This window comes from Adiantum capillus-veneris, chromosome 14, assembly GCF_014529385.1.
Source record: "Adiantum capillus-veneris isolate H3 chromosome 14, ASM1452938v2, whole genome shotgun sequence".
Classification (NCBI taxonomy): domain Eukaryota; kingdom Viridiplantae; phylum Streptophyta; class Polypodiopsida; order Polypodiales; family Pteridaceae; genus Adiantum; species Adiantum capillus-veneris.
In genome coordinates this window covers 59,921,746-59,943,964 of record NC_140944.1, presented here as the reverse complement: position 1 = coordinate 59,943,964, position 22,219 = coordinate 59,921,746, and the positions used below count along the sequence as shown (strand labels likewise).

Below are 22,219 nucleotides of genomic sequence, written 5' to 3'. Positions count from 1 at the left end.
CGATTAAAAGAATAGGTAAGGTTAGTGCGGTCAGTTCGGCTAGTTGGCTTGAACCCTAATAGTCGATGTGGGCTAACAAATGTGTTGAGCAACACATTTGTTGTTCATGGATGCATGATTGTGAAACTTTATCCACAAAGGCATGGCTACGAAGCTTTGGGCTTGAGGCTCTTTTCAACAAATGTATTGTGAGGATTCCCTTTGTATATGTAGTCTTCTAGAAGAAACTTTAAGGATGATATTGGTAGACAAAGAACACTATACTTCATCTTATTGGATGTAAACAAACAACACACGCTTTATTTGGACTTCGTGGATGTGCAAGGATTTTTGACACAGCTTTGAGAGATTATGATAACAAGGGAATTTGAGGACGCAATAGCACAAGATTGGATGTAGGTCAAAGTCAATGATTGAGACTTGATGAGTAGTTTTTCTCCATGAAATCATCTTTGGTACATATGATTGTAGAATTGTTGGATTTTGTGAAATTTCACTGTATTACATTTCATTGCTAGAATTCTCTAAACACTCTTTTTTTTTTGGTAGCAACCTCAAGCAATACAGACATAGGAGATGGAGCTTGCACATACAAAAGTTTTAAGATCTATCCATTTTCAATAAAGTTTGGTATTATTGTAGCTGATTACAAAAGTACATCGAAAAGCAAGCTTGAGTATTAGTAAAAATTTTAGAGTCCCTTTACTAAATAGACGAAAACATAGAGAATGAACACATGAAATTCACATGATGCCATGGGAATGTCTTTAAAACATAACACACAATTAGTAATAACATATTCAAGTATAGTTAGAGATATTTAACTATAAAAAATCTAACCTACTTTATTGTTTTTTTATGACGTCTTCGTGTTGTATACAAAACACGACGATCTCAATGTAACATGCATAGCATCACGTTAACAGTAAGTGCAAGCTCTCTCTCTCTCTCTCTCTCTCTCTCTCTCTCTCCTTTGTAGGATTCTATCTCTTTTTAAATGTAGTTGCTTGTGTTTGTCTTGAAAGCCTTTGAATTACACTATGCACTACTCTAGTTGAGAAGTTCTCTTATTCTTCTCTTTCCGTGTGAACGAACGAGATTGCAATTCCGAATGTCGGGATTGCAACTGTTCGAAACGTAGAAATGGCAAACCGCAGAAAAACCCTGCTCAGCAAATGCTGAGAGAGGGGGGTAGTGTGTGTGTGTGTGTGTGTGTGTGTGTGAGTGAGTGAGAGACAGAGAGTGAGAGAGAGAGAGAGAGAGAGAGAGAGAGAGAGAGAGAGAGAGAAATGGAGGGTGATGGCTTCTACATCAGAATGGCAGAGCCCTGTGACGCTGGAGCTGTAGAGGCTTCTTTTCGGTCCGCCGTGCCACGTCTCCGGGCTGCCTTTGGTTTTGTGGACTTCTCCAGTCTCATGTAATTCTTTGTGACTTGCAGGAATCTTTCTAAAGCAGAAACATGCCTGAATGCTCACTGTTTTTTTCATGTACTTACAGCGAGCACTCTCTCTACCCACTCGTCGGCCTCTCTAATGATGATGAAGTCATTGCATTCGCCGCTTTCAATGATACCCCTTCAGTTCCAGGCGGCGTTTTTGGAAAGCGGGTGCTTGATTCAAAGGCCTGGGCTGCAAAGGAGGCATCAGCCCATGGATACAATGTACTTTCTCATGTTTATCCTCTTGTTGTTGTTGGGTGCTTGAGTTAAGAATCGCAGCACGCAATATGTGTACTTCAAGCTTGCATGCCATGTCTGCGCTTATACAAAATCAAGCACAGAAGAGTTGCGTACATTCTGTTAGAACCTGCGATGGTGAGAGGAAAGTCCCAAATTGTAGGAATAGGAAAGGAGGTTGAATAAATCATGAGGTTGAACGCTATATAACCATCGTGGCAGCAAGAGGGAAGCTTGTTACAGCTGAAGCAAGGAAGGCATGAATGTTGAAAGAGCTGCAACTAGAATAGACCATGTAAACAGGAGGTTTCTATAATAAACATGAGGCTTTTGGATACATTTTAGAACTGATGCAAGGCTGGGAGCGAACCAGTTTTATGCTTTTACAATTGTCCATGCTGGCAACCTTCAGTTGGTGATTAGAATTCATAAAGGAGAAGCAATTGAGTGCTTATGGAGCTCCTACCTTCCCAACTGCAACTTTTCGATAAAGAATATTAGCGACTAAGCTGTCCATGTATATAATATCAAACATGCGGTGCTATTGGTATAATAGATTGGTACATTCTGGGCTCGGTGATGGTACAAGTAGTTTGTGGTCCATTTTGGTAAGCCAAGTGGGGACTATTCCTATCCAGAAATGATTCAGAAAGAACCAGACTTCCATATAGGGGACATGAGTGTATACGAGATTGTCTAGAGAGTGATGTAATTCGAAAAGCTTTATTTTGGCACTTTATACCGCATTACCCTCATATACATCAGCCCATGTCTTGGATGCATTCTTCATCTCACTTACATTGCGTCTCACTGCATCCGGTAAAGTGGGATGGGATCTGTGAGTTCTATCTCAAAAAGCAGTAAGTTATATTGTTCTAGGTTTTTTTAATCAAAGCTGTCTTTAGAAATTGTTTTTGTGAGGGCTTTTATAGTATTCAGTAGCCTCAGAGTTAAATAAATATCACATCTATTACATTTATTCTGCAGCTATACAAGAAATGCCTTATGTAGTCTGTGGGACTAATCTGTGGATGTCACGAGGATTAAGGCAATCTACCAAGCAAAGCTGATTTTCTGATTGTTTGGTAAATGAAGGCGCTACTTAGTAATAGATGATCCGACCATCAAACACTTATAGTCTTCCTTTGTGCTGCTTCTTTTGTAGCCAGAGAACTCATTGTGGATTGAGGTTTGCGTGGCATCCTCAGTTAGTCCAGAAGCACAGGAGAAGTACTTAAAGCAATTTTTATCAGCCTTGTTCAAGCTCTCTCCAGAAACCAGAGTGGTGCTTGATTTGAGTAAGAATAGGAAATATCTCAAATGGTTTTTGTTTCGTGTCAGAATTTGTTAATTACAAAAACACGTTTTTTTCAAAACTTTCAGCTGAATGTTACAAAAGTTATAAAATTTCAATCGATCCATTCTCTGGAGATTGAAATATCTAGAAACCACCAAATTTGAAGGCAAAGACTTATGGACCTGTATCGACATGTTGAGAAACCTTGGTTGTGTTGACAACAGGACACATTTTCTGACTAATGCTTCCTAAGGGAGGGTTCACTTTGTTGAGGGTGTTCTTAGAGACCTAAGCATTATGAGTTTTAAGAACATTGCCACTAAGCCTTTTTTATTCATTTATTTGAGAAGGGCGGCTCAAATTTTTAGCTGGTTGGTTTATTAGCAGGCAAGTAAATTTTAAGATCTCAACTCATGGTAATACATTTAGACTTTATGGTTTTCAATCTAGGCTTGGTGTTGGTGTGTGATGGCATATGCCGTAATACAATTTCATAATGCTCATTCTGATGCCTCTTTTTCTCAAGTCTGATTGTTTAGAGATAGTGGAAAAAGTGCATATGCTGGATGGTTGGCGCATGTAAATACTATGCTTGGAAGGACTACTAAGTCAATTTCAAGAGCTGAACGGATTAGGAGAGAGCAATTATTAGAGACTTGCTTCACAAATCCTTTTATGGTGGATGAAACTTGGTTCACAAGTCTTATTTATGGTGAGATGAAGAACGGGTAGTTCGCTATAAAGCTGGGAGGGAAGTGAGTGAGGCCTTTGTAGATGACAGAAGCTGGATGAAGATAAAACAGAAGGAGAACAATATAAAGTGTAATTAGAACAAAGAACAATGCATGATAAGGGAAGGATAGAGGGTGGGGGACATAGAGTTCAAGGAGCAATAGTGGTAAGAACAGAGAAGATTAGTCACCTAGAAACTGCAAAGAATGTAGAGGATAGGGAAGGGCACCAGATTGAATGCATTGGGCCAAACTTATACTCATGTTATTCAGGTATGACAAGGTAATCTGGTAGCTCGTGTTTGATAAATTAATATTTACTTGAGTCGGGTGAATATCTAAGGAGGTTTTGTGTCCTTGTATATTGGCAGGTCCATTTGAGCATGCAAACTCGCTTGGAATTTTGAAGCCCATATCCCGCTCTCAAGAAATGGACCTTGTCTTGTTGATGTGTTTGCAAAGGTGAGACCTCTATTTTCTATTCAAAGCACATTTTTTGTATGTTCTTATCTGTGACCTTGCTGCCTTGGCTTATAAATTAAAAATAATCCTGTAACTGATCATATTTTAAAAAATCAGATAGAGGTGAAATGGTTAAATACATGCCGAGGGAGGGAATGTTCAGAAGGATCTAATGTGTAAGGGCAGTAAATCATTTTCTTATTTTCATTTAAAATCAAGTTGTACCATCATTATCTATTGGAATAGCTTTCTCCCAGTCTCTCTTCCACTGTCAAAGACTCGTGAGGCGATATGTGATCTCAAAGCCATACTATGTCCTATACCTATGTGCTGTAGAATGCAGTAATCCTTTCAGAAAATTTAGCCTGCATCTTGCCGTGTGGACGTACAACCCTTTTTTTCTGTGTCTATCTCTGAGTCCTCCAATGACCAATATATCTAGGTCTACTAGAATATCAGTCTGGTGTATTAAAATTGGCATTTAGCACCTTATCTAAGTTATGGATTTGATCTTTTGCACATTGAGAAAATTCTCTTATTTAGAATGTAAAAGGCGATTGTCTGAGGACCTTTGTTTAATTGGGTTGACCAGTACAGTTCTTCCTTCTATCAACATCAAGCAAGCAATTGTAGAGAATTATGATGACTTGTTTCCAATTGTTGAGAATGCTCAGAAGAAAGGTTCTCCTTTATCCAATATTCCCAATTCAGCAGCTCCTGTTTACCCTTTTGCAATGGCTCGGCTTATTGCAGCTCAAGATGCAAAGAACAATGTCCTTGCAGCTGAGGTATTTCTCTAAGTAGTACCCATCTAACTTTACGTCAAAAGCATCATAGTTTCCGGGAAAATGTGCTCAAATGAAATTCAAGTTAGTTAAATCTTGGTGTTTCATGTGCTGTGAGTACGGAGTTAATGCTGCAAAAAATTTCAAGACAAAAAGCTAAAGGATATCTCTTAGTGCTCAAAGCATTATGTAGACCTTTTGATGGCCTGGTCCAAGTGTCTTAGTCCTCTAATTTTTAGAAGGGCACTGTCGAGATTTTTTAATAGTTTTCCTGTAACTTTGAAATAATAAGACGGAATGCTATATTTCCTTGCATCTGTTGGTCCATTCATATACTTGAAAAACGACAGTAGTCTAGCTATGGGCATGCTGTCAAGAGGCTAAGATCATGAGTTTGAGGGACCTGAAGAAATAATTGGTGCTTTGTTTGTAACTGGCTGGTCTAGTAATTTCAGCCTACAATAATGAAGAAGAAAATGTATATTCAGGCCAAAAAATAATGATAGAGATAAAGGTTAACACATAACACACCCTCCTTTCCCATCCCTTGGCTTTGATACCAATGAGAGGGCAAGGGGAAGACAATGATAGCACTTCTCCCAACCAACCCCCTACGTATTTATGAATAGACCCCTCGTGCCATTTGTCTAGGACTACCTGTGTCCTCTCAAGAGCTCCTTGGGGGAGAGCTCCCCTTGAGAGGTTTTGGTCACAATGACTATGCCTACATTTCTTTAGGCAAGTTGGGTAGCAAGGGCATTCTCACAAAGAGACCATGATGAAGTTTAAAGTACTTACTTTCACTTTCTTGCTCATATATTACAATTTGAAACACACAGTAAAGGGAGAGACAATTTAGCTCATAGTTAACATAGTAATAGTAGTGATTAAGAGAAGGAATGAGAGAGAATGAGAAAAAGAGAGATGGAGAGGCGGAGCTCCTATCCTTCAAAGCACTGGCCCTTGAATAGGTGCCCAGGGCGGCATTTCTATATTCTATTGATAAGCAAGAACAATTATAAGCGCTCCGCTCCCTCGGGAAGAGATGGTGCCCCTCCGCGAGGCAATAGACAAAGAGGCCAAAAAAGTTAAATAATAAACAAAAGACCTAAAAAAAGAACTCCCTCCGCAAGCTTCTCAAGACCCATCGTAGTGCAAAGCTTGGAGAACATAACAAAAGCTACTAGGCAATTGCAGGTAAGCAACATAAGAAAGGTTTATGGGACAACTTGGTGGCATCCTTCCCATTGATAGAAGAGTAATCGTGCCCGCTTACACTTGTAGAGACAACATAAAGATTTAGTAGTTATTGCTTGTAAGCATCCATCTATATCAACTTGTTAATGCAACGATATACAATATGGCATACACACACAATAAAGCATACACTTTGAAGCAGTTGATGCAGGTGCAACTAAGATTGACTAGCCCTTTGAGCTTAACATTCAATAGAAGTTCTTTTCTTCTGTTCCATCAACCATCGATTTTGGCTTCCTTTTTGTTATGCTCCTCAGCAGCTTTGGAAGTCGCTGGCTTGTCTTTAGTCTCTCGATAATAGGGAACGCTACAGATTTGTGCCTCACACCTCTCTACATGTGAAGCATGCTAGTATACCTTCAATGCCCACCTGTCAGTTCTGCCCACCATCATGTATGTTGCACAGGCTGTAAGGCCCCCTTATTATGAGAAGCCAATAGTGCACATATATTGGTGGTATCAGAGCTTTAGGTGCTCGTAGCTAGATTGGATGAGAAGTATTTGTATTACCTTACAAAATCAATTCCTTATTATGTCGTTGTCTTTTCAAATGTTGTTGTCAATATTACTCTGCTACGCATTCCCCACTGGCCTTCATGGAAGGCAAGCTTGATGACACCAACTACACTATGTGGAAATTCAAAATTTATGCAATTTTGGATTTATATGAATTACTAGATATAGTGTTGGAGCAAAATGGTGCTGACTGAAAGCATGCTGCAACAACTGATCCTGCAAATCCAAGTCTTGTAATTCCTCTAAATGCTACTCTTCTACGTGCTTGGAAGAGAAGGATTGTAGATGCATTGTGCACCATTGTTATTTATGAGTGATTCTGTTTTCACTTTGATTCAATATACCACTAAAGCACATGAAGCTTGGAACATATTGGCTCGTCAATATGAGGTGCACAATCACACCAGAATTTATAATCTAAAAAATCAGCTTGCTGCTTAGAAACTTGTTGACGGAGAGAAGGTGGAGGCCTTTATCAAGCTAATTAAGGATCAAAGATCAATTCGTTGCTGTTGGTGCGGCTATTTCTTCGGAAGATTTAGCTCGCCATTGCATTTGCATACTTCTAGTCAAAGGTGGGAGCGGCAGATGCAATGAAGACAAGAACTGGCTCGTGATTTGGTGGACAGAACACGTGCAATGCCAAACACATGAACAAGACACACTCCGGAGAAGAGAGATCACCGAGGTAGAAAGAGACGGGACATTTGAGAATGAGAGAGAGAGAGAAAGAGAGAGTCAAGAGATCTGGGAAAGGCTCTCCATGCTGATAACAATCTGCTCATACGAGTGACCAAGGGTGGTCAGGCATAGAACTGACATGCCAACTGGATAGACTGGAGGTACACACAACTGCGACTGCTACTGACACTGCCAACTGCTCCTGCACATCAGACCAATGTTACGGTCTCAATATGGGCTGTCCTAGCCTCTTGTGAAAGAGAGGTATCTCCTCCTAGCAAGAGAACAGATTTGGAGAAAAAGGGAAACATGTCTCGAGTAGAGAGCATGATACCTCCTCTCCGGTGCCTGCACCTTTGCTGTGGTGCTCTGCATCATGGTGATTACATGGTCTCCGTATAGATACTATGAGAAGAAAGGCTCTCCATCCTGATAACAATCTGCTTATACAAGTGACCAAGGGTGCTCTGGCATAGAACTGACATGCCAACTTGATAGACCCGAGGTACACACAACTGTGACTTCTACTGATACTACCAATTGCTCCTGCACATCAAACCACTATTACGGTCTCAACATGGGCTGCCCTAGCCTCCTATGAAAGAGAGGTAGGTATCTCCTCCTAGCAAGAGAACAGATCTAAAGAAGAAGAGAAACATGTCTCGAGTAGAGAACATGGCACCTCCTCTCCGATGCCCGCACCTCTGCTGTGGTGCTCTGCATCCTGGTGATCACATCGTCTCCGTATAGATACTATGAGAAGAAAAAGTGCTAGGGGAATGCCCTTGCTGATCATTTGCCTGGCAGACTGGCAGTGCCGCCTTGCTCATGGTGAAGAAAGACGCTAGGGATGGGAGCAACCAACAAAAATGCTAGGAATGCTGCCCCCCTCGCCCTCCATACACCTCCTAGGGCGGGGGCACCCTGCACCACAGGGACTGCACACATACCACCCCTAGTGCCCTGCCCACTCCATATATAGCCCCATAATGACTAGGTCGGCCAGCTGTCCACCAGCCACGACTGGGAAAATGGGGGATAGGTACAAGAAAGTGCACCAGTGGCCAATCAGGGCAATGGAAAAAATACTTGCAAGGCTGGGAAAAATAGCTCCAGCGTGCAGGAACCTAATGGCCATGGAACCAAGTGTAACAAACTTGGACACCCCAAGTCAAGATTCTACCGTGACACAATAGAGATTCACTTCAAAAACACATCACAATCAAAAGAGAGTCGACACAGCCCGGCGTAGTTCCGTGCCAAGAGATATTGGCCCCAAAAACTGGTGCCCCTTTCGGTATTTATTTTTATATTAATCTTTGAGCAAAGTATAACCGGCCTGCAAGTGCTCGCTCTCAGACTTTGCGTCCAGATGCTCCGAGAAGTGAGCTCCCTTGGGTCACTTATAAAGGTTTTACAAGGGTTGCTAAAAGAAGAGCCCCAAAAGCATTAAACTTCAAAAGCAATGTCTCCCAAAAGCTAGCTTTTGCCAAAAGCAACCAGCGGAAATTGCGGAATCCCGTACAGTTTCTCCACGTCAGTAGGCAACGTGTTTTACGGTACTCCGTACAGAAGCCACGTCAACATGCTCTTCGCTTCTTATTAATGGCACCTAGGCCCCTCGGTAAAGGTCCATAAGTTGGACATGCCACGTCATCAGTTTGTGACATCCCTCCTCTTGAAAGAATTGTAATCGCCCTCGATTACGCCTGCAAAACTTCTTCACTGGAATGAAGTGAGCTTGCTTGCTAAATCTGTTGATGACAATCCAAATGCCATCATGCCCAGTGTCTTCGGGAGATCAAAAATGAAATCCATTGCAATACTTTCCCAGGGGTGGGTGGGAATGGATAAAGGTTGTAGTAATCCCTGTGCCTTGTGCGTGTCAAACTTGACCTTTTGGCATACTAAACAACTACGAACAAAGTCGTCTACATCTTTCTCGAGTCTCGGCCAAAAGAAGTAACATTGCACACCTTTCAAGGTGCTGTCGATACCGCGGTGACCTGTAAAAGGTGGACAATGGCACTCAGTCAAAACCTTTTCCCTCAACGGCTATGTGACGCACAACATCGTTTTCTTCATCAAGTAGCCATCCTGTATGGAATATCCCGCTACTACCTCCCCAGTCTGTATTCGTACAACGGAAAAATCCGGATCTATGGCGTACTCATCAACCATATCCTTGGAGCTTCTATGATGAATTGCGGAAACAGCCAAGACGAGGGGCTTTCGAGACAAAGCATTTGCCACCAAGTTTTTCTGTCCTTGATTACTCCGAGTAGGTAATGTTGCCGCTGAGTAAGAGCATGGATCACTGCCAAAAGCTATTTCTCATAAATCTGTATTGTAAATTCTGGCCTTGAAAACAATCGGCTTTCATAGGCAATGACATGGCCTTCTTGCATTAAGACCGCTCCTAGACTACGACCACAAGCATCACAATATACTTCCAATGACTTTTGCAAATCCGGCAAAGTCAACACTGGTCCAGTAGTCATTCTGAGAGGCAGTCACCTCTGTCGGTCCCCCCGAGAAAGGGACTCGTTTCTTTGTCAATATGTGCAAAGGGGAAGCTACCTCTGCAAACTTTCGAATAAACCGCTAGTAGTAAGAACAAAAGCCTAGGAAGCTTCTAACTTCATGAACATTCTTCAAGTCTGGCCAGTCACATATAGTTTCAATCTTGGCCGGGTCCATCTGTACTCCTGCTGCTGTTGAGACGATGTGTCCCAAGAAATGTATCTCAGGCAAGAAAAACTCGCTCTTTTTCACATTTATAAGCAATTTATGCTTCCCAAGTGTCTGGAAAACCCACAAATGACCGGTATTCTTTGAAAATCCAAAAAGTCGTCTTGAAAGCTGTGTCTCCAGGAGCAATACAAATTTGATGATAATCACTCTTCATATCAATTCCGCAAGTAGAATTCAGAACTCTGTCGAGTATATCATCTATCCTCGTAATGTGGAAATCTGCCATGTTTCATTGTTTCTTTATCTTGGCCTCGGCTAACTCTGTAAGGTGGCCGGTTTGGTGGTGTACTACCACGAATCAATCATGTGATCTTCACGACATAAAGGAGGTAACTCACTTTGTACGCCTTCAGAGAAACAGTCAGCCCCTATTGCAGAACCCGTATTGTAGAAAAACTTGTCGTTCTTTTTCAAGGTCCAACATATTCGACCTTCAGTCATCATTCAGTTCTATCAAGAAAATCGAGTAAAGAAACTGAATTTCATTAAGTACAATCTCTTTGCCCTTCATATGTCAAAGTCGCTTTCTTAGCCCGATAGTCAACCACGGCGTTGTTCTTGTGGTACCAAGGGATTCCTCGAAGGATTTCACACCCTTCCAAAGGCATGATATAACAGTCCTCGTGCCCTAAACACCCCTGACATTGCAAACGAAGTTTGCCAATGATCGGTGTACTGGCAACATCCCATCCGAGTGCCGCTAGAAGTGCCTCCGCTTGTTGCCTCAGCCTATCGGGCGTAATTCCAAGTCGAGCCGCCAATTTAGGTGAAAAGAAGTTGGCCTTGGCTCCACCATCAAAGAAAATGAGGGCTTTCTAATCTTTCACTTTGCCCCAAGTGTGGCAAAATTTTGTACTTTCGTTCGTCTAATTTGGGTCGGGCCCCACGCAATGTGGTACCAGTTCTGCTTTCATCTTTTCTTTTCTTACGCACTTGGCTGCTGACTGCTGCTCTGTAACTCTCAAGTTTATCTTCCGGTGGTCCTTTGGTTCATCTTCTTTTCAAGAGTTCTTGTTGTCACGTGACACATCTAACCCTATGTGTACGTGGACAAGCTACTTCATGACATGGGTTCAGTTTAGTTAGCTTGAGGAGTGATCTGACACTTTTGTGAGTCTGTTCGCAGACCGTGCATGTCCAGACACTTAGAGTAGATGCATATCCTCTGGTTGCACACAACATGATCATCAGATTACCATCAGAACCATCAGGAGCATTTTTACAGTGCATAGGCCTATTTTCCCTATTTTTGACATTTTTCACTTATTATTTTTAAGTGACTTTTGTTGAAAACTAGGTAGGGCAATTTTGCTAAGTTTGTATATATAGAAACCTAGCGCTAATACTTTCTGGCAGAAGAGGCAGCAAGAGCTTCGGTTCAACAGGCACCTTTTCAGCAGGACCCCCCAACAAGGCCTAGCGTTTTTGCAACACAGCAGCAAGGCTAGCGTTTTGCATCAAGAAACCAGATCAACCATCATTTTTTGCATTTGCAGATTCCCGACGACAGTAGAACAGGAGATCAGCTTAGCGTTTTGCATTGCAAGACAACCCGCAGCAACAGAAGACAGAATTCAGCCTAGCGTTTTGGATCAGCAAGACCAACCAGCGTTTTGCAGATTCTTCGCGACAGATCCAACAAGAAGACCAACGTTTTCAGTTTTTAGTGCATAGACTCCGCAAAATAAGTCTCGAACCTCGTAGATCTCACCTTCCCGCAGCAGATCCTCGCCGCATGGTCAGATCCAGCATAGTTTGCAGTTTCAGCCTGGAAAACACAGATTTCAGCATCTGCGTTTTCAGCATGTCGTCATCGCATCGTTGCCATCGACATCGTCATCGACATAGAGTCAGAATTCAGCAGATAAAGATTTGCAGATTTCAGCCTTATCGTTTTCAGATTTCAGCTCGTCTCGTCGTCGTCCTCATCGTCGTTGACATTGTCAGCAAGTCCAAGCATTCTAGAGATTTATGCAATCAATGGTAGACCGCTCTCGTCATAGAGAGTGCGGCCTTCGGAGGAGGGTCTCTCTCTCAGTTTCAGCACCTTCATTCACAATATTCACCACTTTGTTTGTGTCCATTGCACTCTCTCACTAAAGGAATGGAAGGCTCTCCCTTGCGTAAGTAAAAGGAACCCTTGAGCACAGTTCAGGGCACTCATCTTGAGCAAAGTTCAACATTCACTTCCGCTGTAGCTTACATTGGTATCAGAGCTTTGGCAGTGTTTTGTATCACTCAAGAAAGAACCACAAGAACCACATATTTTTTTTTTGCTTGTTGCGGTCGCACGTAGCCCAAGTTCTCTTGGTCATGTCGATTCCTAATCGTGTTTTTGAAGAGTGACAGAAAACCCAAGAAAGAAGCGCTTGTCCAGCCTCCCCTTGTGCCTCTTTTCACTCATTGAGAGCGGACCGTGCACTTAGCAGCCGGTCAATCAACGTGAGGTGGGAAAAAGCAACCTTGGTGTGAGCGCAAGGCCGCCAAGGGGTGCGCCCGCGGAAAAGAGAAGAGCTCGGGTGAAGAGGAGATCCTTCTCTAACACAGATTGCAAGCTAAAGAAGAACCGCAAGAACCTCAAGAACCGCAAGAACCTCAAGAACCGTAGAACCCAAGACCCACAAGAACCCAAGTTCCTCGTGAACTTAAGAACCAAAGACTTCAGTGGATGGTCATCACTCGAAGCGGTATGGATACTTTGCATGAAGGTGGTGAGCATGGAGGTGGCGAAGAAGAATTTTCCCCACCAGGAGGTTTTTCCGACCCTCCCCCTTCCCCATCTACGACAAGGATTGCACTAACTCCTATGGAGGCTTTCGACAAGATGATGATGGATGGGAGTTAGAACGCAAAGCAAGAAAAGCGAAAGAATGGCAGCCATAGATCGTTAATCCGCAGAAAGAAGGGCAGCCATAGATCGTGAATACGACGAAAGAATGGTAGCCATAGAGCGTGAGCAGGAGCAAGCACGCTTGGAAGCCAAAGCAAGAGAAGCAAAAGTTGATTGCGAGAACAAAGCAAGAATGCAAGAAATGTTGCGACTCTTTTCTCAAGTTCAGGCACAGATACGAGAAATTCGGGAAAAGGAGACACTCTCAGTCTCTTCTTCTCCAAAGCATGACACACATGAAGAATTGCATGATGATTTGGATGATAATGACAAGCATGATGAATTGCATGATAATGATAAGCATGATGATTTGCATGATCAAGATGTGATTTTTCACAAGCATGATGATTTGCAGGAAGATGATGTGATTGTTCACAAGGATGATGTGATTGTTCACAAGGATGATGTGTTAGTTGATACTTTCTCTAGTGAAGCTAACCTCATTGCAGATTCAATTGATCATGAAGAATCGATCTTGGCTTTTGAGTCGAGGTCCACAGAACCGAAGATTCAATAGATCCCGTAGAATCGATCTTGGCTCTCAAGCCTCGGTCCCAATAACCCCCCCCCCCTCTAGGAAGTATTATGTGTTCGCATGATTAGTCAGTACACGTTGTTTGAGTGTTTCATTCGTGATCGTTTCTTGTATTTTAGTTAGCGTCTTTATGTGATCCCTTTTCATAGGCATGCAATATTGTACGTTGAGCACGATTCACTCATAAATGAGCACGGATGTATGCGGATTTCTCATGAAAAGCTGAAAAGTTTGCATTCAAGGAATTCACATTTGATGTCTCTTCCTTGGCATGACACAGTTTCAGAAAGAGAACAAGAAGAATTGAGCATCAAGCATCGGCATTTCCATTATGATTTGCCACAGTTGATTGATTTAGATCCGAAAGAAAAGATTCGATTTCATTGTTTGTGTGTGTGGTTGATGGAACGGTTTGGCACTCCGTCTCTATGTTAACCTACATTGCATTCACAGTCTTTAGAGAAGACTAGAATTTTTCCAATCACTTTACATGGAATGGGTATGTTCATGTTTTTGTGTTGGAAGTGGTCCTTGGAGATTCTTGAAGAAGGTAGACGCATGACTATAGACAAAGTTGACGCATTGAAGGAACCACAGAAGACTTTGTGTCGCTTTCGGCACGGCCCAAAGAAGCAAGCGTTGCAGACCTTTATGAAGTTCAAGTATCGCACGACCCACACATCAGAGCGGGCCGGCGTAGAGTCCTTTCCACGATTCCAGACGTTGTTGGGCGATCTCCCTCGACGCCATACAGTTTGGTACCGGTACCTCACTTTGAAAAGGAGGGGATGTCACGTGACACATCAAACCCTATGTATACGTGGACAAGCTACTTCATGACATGGATTCAATTCAGTTAGCTTATGAAGTGATCTGGCACTTTTGTGAGTCTGTTCGCAGACCGTGCATGTCCAGACACTTAGAGTAGATGCATATTCTCTGGCTGCACACAACATGATCATGAGATTGCCATCAGAACCCATCAAGAGCAATTTTACAGTGCATAGACCTATTTTCCCTATTTTTGACATTTTTCACTTATTATTTTTAAGTGACTTTTGTTGGAAACTAGATAGGGCAATTTTACTAAGTTTGTATATATAGAAACCTAGTGCTAGCACTTTTTGGCAGAAGAGGCAGCAGGAGCTTCGGTTCAACAGGCACCTTCTCAGCAGGACCCCCCAGCAAGGCCTAGCGTTTTTGCAAGACAACAGCAAGGCTAGCGTTTTGCATCAAGAACCCAGATCAGCCAGCGTTTTTGCATTTGCAGATATCGACGACAGTAGAACAGCAAATCAGCCTAGCGTTTTGCATTGCAAGACAACCGGTAGCAGCAAAAGATAGAATCCAGCTCAGCGTTTTTGGATCAGCAAGACAAACCAGCGTTTTGCAGATTCTTCGCGACAGGTCCAACAAGAAGACTAACGTTTTCAGTTTTCAGCACATAGACTCCGCAGAACAAGTCCCGAACCTCACAGATCTCACCTTCCCGCAGCAGATCCTCGCTGCATGGTCAGATCCAGCGTAGTTTGCAATTTCAGCCCGGAAAACGCAGATTTCAGCATCTGCGTTTTCAGCGCGTCGTTGTCGCATCGTCGCCATCGACATAGAGTCAGAATTCAGCAGATTAAGATTTGCAGATTTCAGCCTTAGCATTTTCAGATTTCAGCCCGTCGTGTCGTCGTCCTCATCGTCGGCAAGTCCAAGCATTGTAGAGATTTGTGCAATCAATAATAGACCGCTCTCGCCATAGAGAGTGGGGCCTTCGGAGGAGGGTTTGACAACATTCTGGTGTCGTATTCTTCTCTCTCTTGCTTTTGCCCCTGCTTGTGATAGGTAACGGGCCTATTGCATCAATCCCCCACTTTTCAAACACATCAAACGCCATAATGGTTTTTCGTAGCTCTGGCTTCAACACTCTCTTCCCAAATGCTTGACACCTATTGCAAGACCTACACCAATGGTGAACATCCTTGTGCAAACTAGGCCATACATACCCCTCTTGCAATATCTTATGCAAGGTGATCTTTAGAGCAAAATGGCCACCACATGCGCCTTCATGATTCTCTTCCAACACTCTATAAAGCTCCTCTCGCCAAGGTACACGTCTCAACACGAGATCAGCCCCTTTCATGTATAAGACATCACCAATCAATTTGTACCTGTATGCTCTACGCACAAAGCCATACTTCTTAGACTTCTGAATCTCCTTTGGAATGATTCCTGTTAGCAAAAACTCCTCTTCTTGAGCCAAACTTTCCCGGCCATGATAAAGAGGTAAAGTGGTCCTCAACACAAATAGCTCCCCAATCATGCCTTGAGCTGCTTCATGTGCCTCTCCATTTAGAGCACGTTCAATGTGTCTGATGATCCATGCTTCGAACTTTTTTAACAGGCCTTTAATTCTGAAGCACATTTCCTTCAATGAGGTGTTCTTGCTCTTCCACACACCCAGCACTTGCTTCACCACTAACAAGGTATCACCTTTTATGCTCAACCTTCGAACCCCATGCTTCAAACAAATGTGTAATCCGGCTTCCAGAGTAGCATATTCAGCCTCATTGTTACTATGAGCATCCAATTTGAACCCTCTCTTGCATACTAGCTTCCCCTTTGGATCATAAAGTGCTATACCCCCTGAAGCTGCATCATGGCTCTTTCTGTATGAACCATCAAAGAACAACACATGTGCATTGCAGATCTGTGGCACTTCTTCAACTACCTTTCTCACCACCTCTTTCTTAACAAGGAGGGGATTCTCCTTGTAAGTCAACAAATCGGCTAGGGTAGCCCTTGTGCTGTCTTCCACTAGAAAAGAGAACTCAAACTCTTGCAGCTCAATCACCCATTTCTTCACCACATTTGACATGTTAGTATCATTAATTAACTGTGGTAAAAAGGCATAACTCGTCAAGAAAACAAAAGGCCGTGGTAGCAAGTAATGATGAAATCGTCGACAAGCAAATATTACACTGGCCATCACTAGCTCTACTTCCGAGAACTTTCTCTCCGCTACCAACTTCACTCGGCTTGCACAATACACTGGCCTCATATAATGGCTGCCCTTCCTCTTTTGCAATAGCATGGCTCCAATGGCATCATCCCCTACTGATGGATTTACATAAAACACTTTCTCCCAATCAGGAGCCTGCATGGCTGACAACCCCCCTAACACCTCTTTCACCTCTTGAAACACTTCTTCACACTTGTCATCCCATTGCAATGGATCATGCTTTGCCACGTGCTGTAATGGATAAAGAAGCTGAGAAGACAATGGAATAAACTGTGACATGTACTTCACTTTGTGTATAAAGGTTGCCAATTGCTTCGTACTCATAGGTGATGGAAAAAAAATAATAGACTTAACCTTATCTGGATCAGCCTCAATGCCATTTTCTGACACCATATGGCCCAATAACTTCACCCTTGGCTGTGCTAGATGACATTTCTTGGGATTTAGTTGTCCTCCACATTCATCATATCGAGCTAATACCATCTGCAACTTCTCATGGTGTTCAGCCCTACTGCTGTAGACACAGAAGTCGTCCATAAAGGCTTTAACACAACTACCAATGAATGGTTCCAATATCCAATTTGCCCTCTCTTGATAGAAAGATGGTCCATTTGACAACCCAAATGGCAATACTGTGTAGCAATAGCAGTCCCATGGCGTAATAAAAGTTGTCTTCGTGCGGTCTTTAAGAGCAATCTTCAATTGAAAATAGCCTGAAAAACCATCACACACACTATACCTCTCATAACCTGCCACTGAATCCAAGATCTGATCGATGAATGGAAGAGGATATGGGTTCTTCTTAGTGGCTACGTTTAAGGGTTTAAAATCTACACAAATTCTCCACTTCCCATCCTTCTTTGGACTGACTACAACTGGACTCACCCATTGTGTGGTCTCCACAGGGACTATGAACCCTGCCTTCAATAACTTGTCCACCTCTTCTCGCAAGGCTTCCATTTGCTCTTGACCCATCCTTCTTAGCCTTTGCCGCACTGGCTTAGCACCTTCTTTCAGCTCTATATTCATCTCTTCGCCCTTGAACCCTTTGATCTCTTCATATGAAGTAATGAACAAATCAGGAAAACTAGCCAGCATGTGCAAATATATATCCTTCTCCATAGCTGAGAGGTCTCCACTGATCATTTGTGTCATCAATTCCTGCTTCTTTGACAACTCAACCTTGGTTTGCATCAGCCCTTCAATCGCTTCATAAGGCCCTTCACTTTCATCTTCAACCTCATTCGCAAATGCAACTAAACCAAACTCCTGGATTTCTTTGTCCATCAAAAGAAATGCAACATCAGCATCCTCATCATTGCTGGTAGTGCTATCATTGTCCTCATCTGTCACCGTGGAAGAGTCTTCATCACTAGACTCATCCTCATCTTCATAAAGCTCCTCTAATCGTTTCCTTGTGTCCATATTATAAAGCTTCTTGGTACCTGTCTTTCCATAGAGGCTAATTGTACCATGTCGCCAATCTTGGACAGCTCCCACTGCACGTAACCATGGTCTGCCCAGTATAATAGGATATGCTCCCAATCCTGCTAGCATCACATGAAAATCAACCACTGCCTTTGCATCATATGCCCCCACTTCTAAGCTCTTTACAACACCCAAGCATTTTACTTTTTGATGGTTTGCCAATCTGATCCGAAAACCTGACACCCCAGCCACTGTGAGACCCATCTTCTCAACGCATGAGTGTGTTATGACGTATATTTGGGCTCCGCCATCCACATAACCTTGTCCCAAATTTTTCCTTTTATGCCACACATCTACTATTGGACAAATGTCTGGTAGCTCATCCATTGCCAACACCTTTACTGAACCTCTCTCTGGCTCTTTCTCCATTGGGTTAACCATCCTCTTCCACTTTCGCTTTAGCTTAGGCACCATCTCTATAAGCTGCCCAAAAGTAACATCTGCCTTCTTGCTCGTCAGATCCTCCTTCAAGTCATAGCTTAATTGCCCATCCCCTAGTGGAAAATCTGAAACATGAAACTTTCGACGAGCTCTCCTTTTTCTCTTGGCCTTGACATCCTCGCCTTCATGACTCTTTCCCTTCTTCTTACTAGGACCTGGGGCATTTCTTCCTTCCTTATCCTTTGTGGTCCTCTTCCCAATAGGCTTCACTAATGTATCCTCTAGCTTTGATGCCTTTTCCAAGGTGACTACACTTAGCACTTTTGTCTTTCCCTTTTCCTCCTAGGTTAATCCACTGGTTCCTTCATCTCCCTTAATTTCGATGCCATAATCATTTGACCTAGTTAATACCTGTCTTGGCAATGGATACATGTCTCCCCCCATCCTTGGTGGCTTATCACATTGCGGGCTGATGTGACCCAACTCTCCACAATTGTAACATGTGGGCGTCTGCCTCCAGAACCTACCGTTGCTTTGTCCAGCACCATTCCTAGGTCTTTCTTCACCTCCTGGCTGATTTGCAAACCTCGCTCGACCTCGATTATTTCCCACTTGACCTAGCATGTTTAGGCTGAGATTCTTCATCAAATTTACCACTTGCCTCATGTCTTGCCTTAGCCCATCATCTTGCACCGATGTAGTGACCACTGCTGGCATAACCTGAGTAGTAATAGGAACCACTGGTTCATGATGAACCCCTGACATGCGACCTTGTAAAGACTCTATAGGCTGAAATTCAAACCTCATGGGCAAAGACTCCACCCATAACTGGCTCATTTTCCTCAACTTCCACTCTTTGTTCCTTGCTACCTCTAGTGCATCTTCATATGTCCTAGGCTTCTTTAGCTCCACTCTCCAACGTATATTCTCCCAAAGACCAGCCAAGAACCTGTTCTTCTTCATCATGTCAGGCGGGGTTACCTGTGGTGCTAAGGCCTTGCACATCCGCTCCCATGCCAATGAGAACTTACGTATGTACGCATCTACTGGCTCACCTTCCTTTTGCACCAAACCTTGTACTTCTTGCCACACTTTGTCACGATCTTCTATCTTCACAAACTCCACTTCCAACCCATGCCTTAGATTGTCCCAACTCAATCTTACAGGTGGATCCGCTGCATGCAACTCCTCTTCAAATGTTTTGGACCAGACTCGTGCATCACTCTTCAAACAAATTTGGAGAAGACGTAACATCTGCGCAGGGTCATGAATCTGGTTGCTAATGCAGGCAACCTCCATCTTTTCCAAAAAATCTTCCACATCTTCATCACTTCTTCCATGAAACTCCGGATAAGAGAAAGCAATGGCTACCCAAGTTACAATGCTTTGAGAACCCCTTTGAACACACGTGCAAGAACCCAAAACTTTTGACTACCCAATCCCTAGAAACTTCAATGGAGCTCAACTTTAGATAAGGACAAACACATGCACATCAAATGAGTTTTCATAGTTGATCATCGGAATTACAACAGGCAAAGGACATTCCAAGATCTCTCGTAATCTTCTTGGCCCGAACATAAAGAGACTGCGCTGTTGGAAAAAAATCTTCCTGGACACATGAACATTTATCTGGATTCTTTGAGTTAAATGAAATGGAGTGAATTGAGGGCCATTTTGATCATCCATTAAAGCCAACCATGAAGCTCCCAAGAAGGCACACCTGACTTAACCTCTGATTTTGCCAAAATTTCAGCAGCATAACAGCATAAATGGCTCAAAAGACCAAAAAACCAGCCATCATAACTTGGAAAAATTTTGGCAGAGTTTCCCCAGAAATAGAGCAGTAGGAACCCAAAATATAGACTGTATATGTATGCATAAACTGTCAACAATAGAACCCGAGCATCAAGTAGGACTCACTAGTACATAGCCTATGGCGAGGTCACAAAAAGGGTGCTCCAGCTACCTGTATCACCGAAAGGATCTCCACATTTGAGAATCCCCCAGCTCAATAAAAACCTCATGCTATCGACCCTCACACGAAGGCTAATGCAAATCGCGTATAGTCAAGTCTCAAAAATGACCATCTTCCAGACCAAGTCTCAGAAATGGCTGGGACTGCCAAATACAACCAAGTATGGCTCCACAAATGCGTACAATGGCAGTTTCCACAAGTAACGTACAATCCAGCAGACAATGCGCTCAAATAGGCGCCAAGTGATGCATACCCACAACAACTGCAAGTGACATCACTGCTAGTATATCACTGTACTCCAGCTACCTGTACCTGTGTGAATCACCTGTACCTGTACCTGTCCCTGTAACCTGTAGCCTGTAACCTGTAACCTGTAGCCCCGAATCTCGAAGCTTGAAGCTCGAAGCAGAAGGTACTCGAAGAAGATCCTCCGTGGGGGCGCCAAAAGAATGTGAGCGGGATGGAAACACACACAACGCCTCTATAATGACCCGACACACACTCTTGGGATGATACACACACACATTATGGGGCACCACTCGGCCTACACAACCAGCCTGGCCGAGACAGGAAACACACAGACGGAGTGAGAAGAGAGATTTCCCACTTGCCCACTCAACACTCACACATACACACTCACACACACTCTCTCAATTCAGCTCAAAGGAGGCAAATTGCTGTTGTTTAGACTCAATGAAGTTCAGCCCAACACCAATGGGGCAAATAGTTTACACAGTATTGAGGAAATATACCAGAGACAACCACAAAGTTAAGCAGAGGCTTCACTCACCGAAGAAGATTACACAGAAAAACAGCAGAAAATCTGTGAGGAATTTGGCAAAATGGACAGCGCCATTGCGTCCGGAACGCCCAAAAACCCCAGTCTACAATGTCAAAGTGCTCAAATCCGACCTCGGATGAGCAGTTTAGGGCCAAAAAAAGCTCCAAAAACAGCAAAAACACACTTGCGGCTGTTCCTCCTCTCTTCTCCACGTTTTTTCTGGTCTTCTCTCAGTTTTTCCAGTTCCCACACTTAGCTTTATTAGTTGGGCACCCGTGGCCTTTTAGATGACCTCAAACGGACCTCGAACATGCCAAAAACTGACCTCGCAGTGCATAGTTGTCACCTTTTTTGCATCATCCGCACACCTGGCACTCAGTTTTTCCAAATAATGCATCCCGCAACCACGTGAAGTGGCCCCAAAAAGTGGTCCTCATGATGACCTTTCTGCATAAGTATCACAAGAAAAGACCCACGTTGTGTCTGTATTCATCCACGTGCAAATATTGACCCCGTTCGGCCTCTTGATGTCACTAGATGCCATCTGACGCATTAGCTTACCTCATGTCCTCGGCCCGCGGATAGCTTCCTCGAGAAGTTTTACGCGCTACCAACTCCTCCTTATTGTAGAAAAAACACACTGGTACTGGTAATAGTGAAAATCCCTGCACTATGTACACCCTGTTCTACCTGTACACACGTGGGCCCCACGTAACCACCTGGCTATGGAAATTGGGCAATCCTTTATTCGATGCACCATGCATGTGTATGTACATATGCGCAATCCCTTGCTCCAAAAACTCCTGACAACGTGTTTAGTACATAAGTGACACACATGATAACCTCAAGCCAAAACGAATGTTGCAAAGCTCGACTCTTGACCATACATTGTGCCATTTCCGTAAGTGACCTAATTTTCCTCTTAGCAACACCATTTTGCTGAGGCGTATAAGGCACTATACATTGGTGTTTTATCCCACGACTAGCCAGAAATGCAT

At 43.2% G+C, this 22,219-nt stretch overlaps 1 protein-coding gene across 1 annotated transcript; it reads left to right on the top strand.

Annotated features, from left to right (window-relative positions):
* Positions 1-1,067: 1,067 nt before the first annotated feature.
* On the top strand, positions 1,068-4,931 carry LOC147442461 (uncharacterized). The gene is made up of 5 exons (XM_086528618.1): positions 1,068-1,417; positions 1,498-1,660; positions 2,841-2,973; positions 4,075-4,165; positions 4,763-4,931. Exons 1-5 carry the CDS (start codon positions 1,290-1,292, stop codon positions 4,806-4,808), a joined length of 561 nt encoding a protein of 186 aa, XP_086384744.1. The 5' UTR covers positions 1,068-1,289; the 3' UTR covers positions 4,809-4,931.
* The last annotated feature ends 17,288 nt before the right edge of the window (positions 4,932-22,219 follow it).

What these genes read in the sequence shown, in the direction of transcription:
- LOC147442461 (XM_086528618.1), top strand. Translation starts at nt 1,290, where the DNA reads ATGGAGGGTGATGGCTTCTACATCAGAATGGCAGAGCCCTGTGACGCT. An exon ending in CAGAGTGGTGCTTGATTTGA is followed by an intron (nt 2,974 to 4,074) that starts GTAAGAATAGGA and finishes GTATATTGGCAG; the next exon opens with GTCCATTTGAGCATGCAAAC. An exon ending in TTGTTGATGTGTTTGCAAAG is followed by an intron (nt 4,166 to 4,762) that starts GTGAGACCTCTA and finishes TGACCAGTACAG; the next exon opens with TTCTTCCTTCTATCAACATC.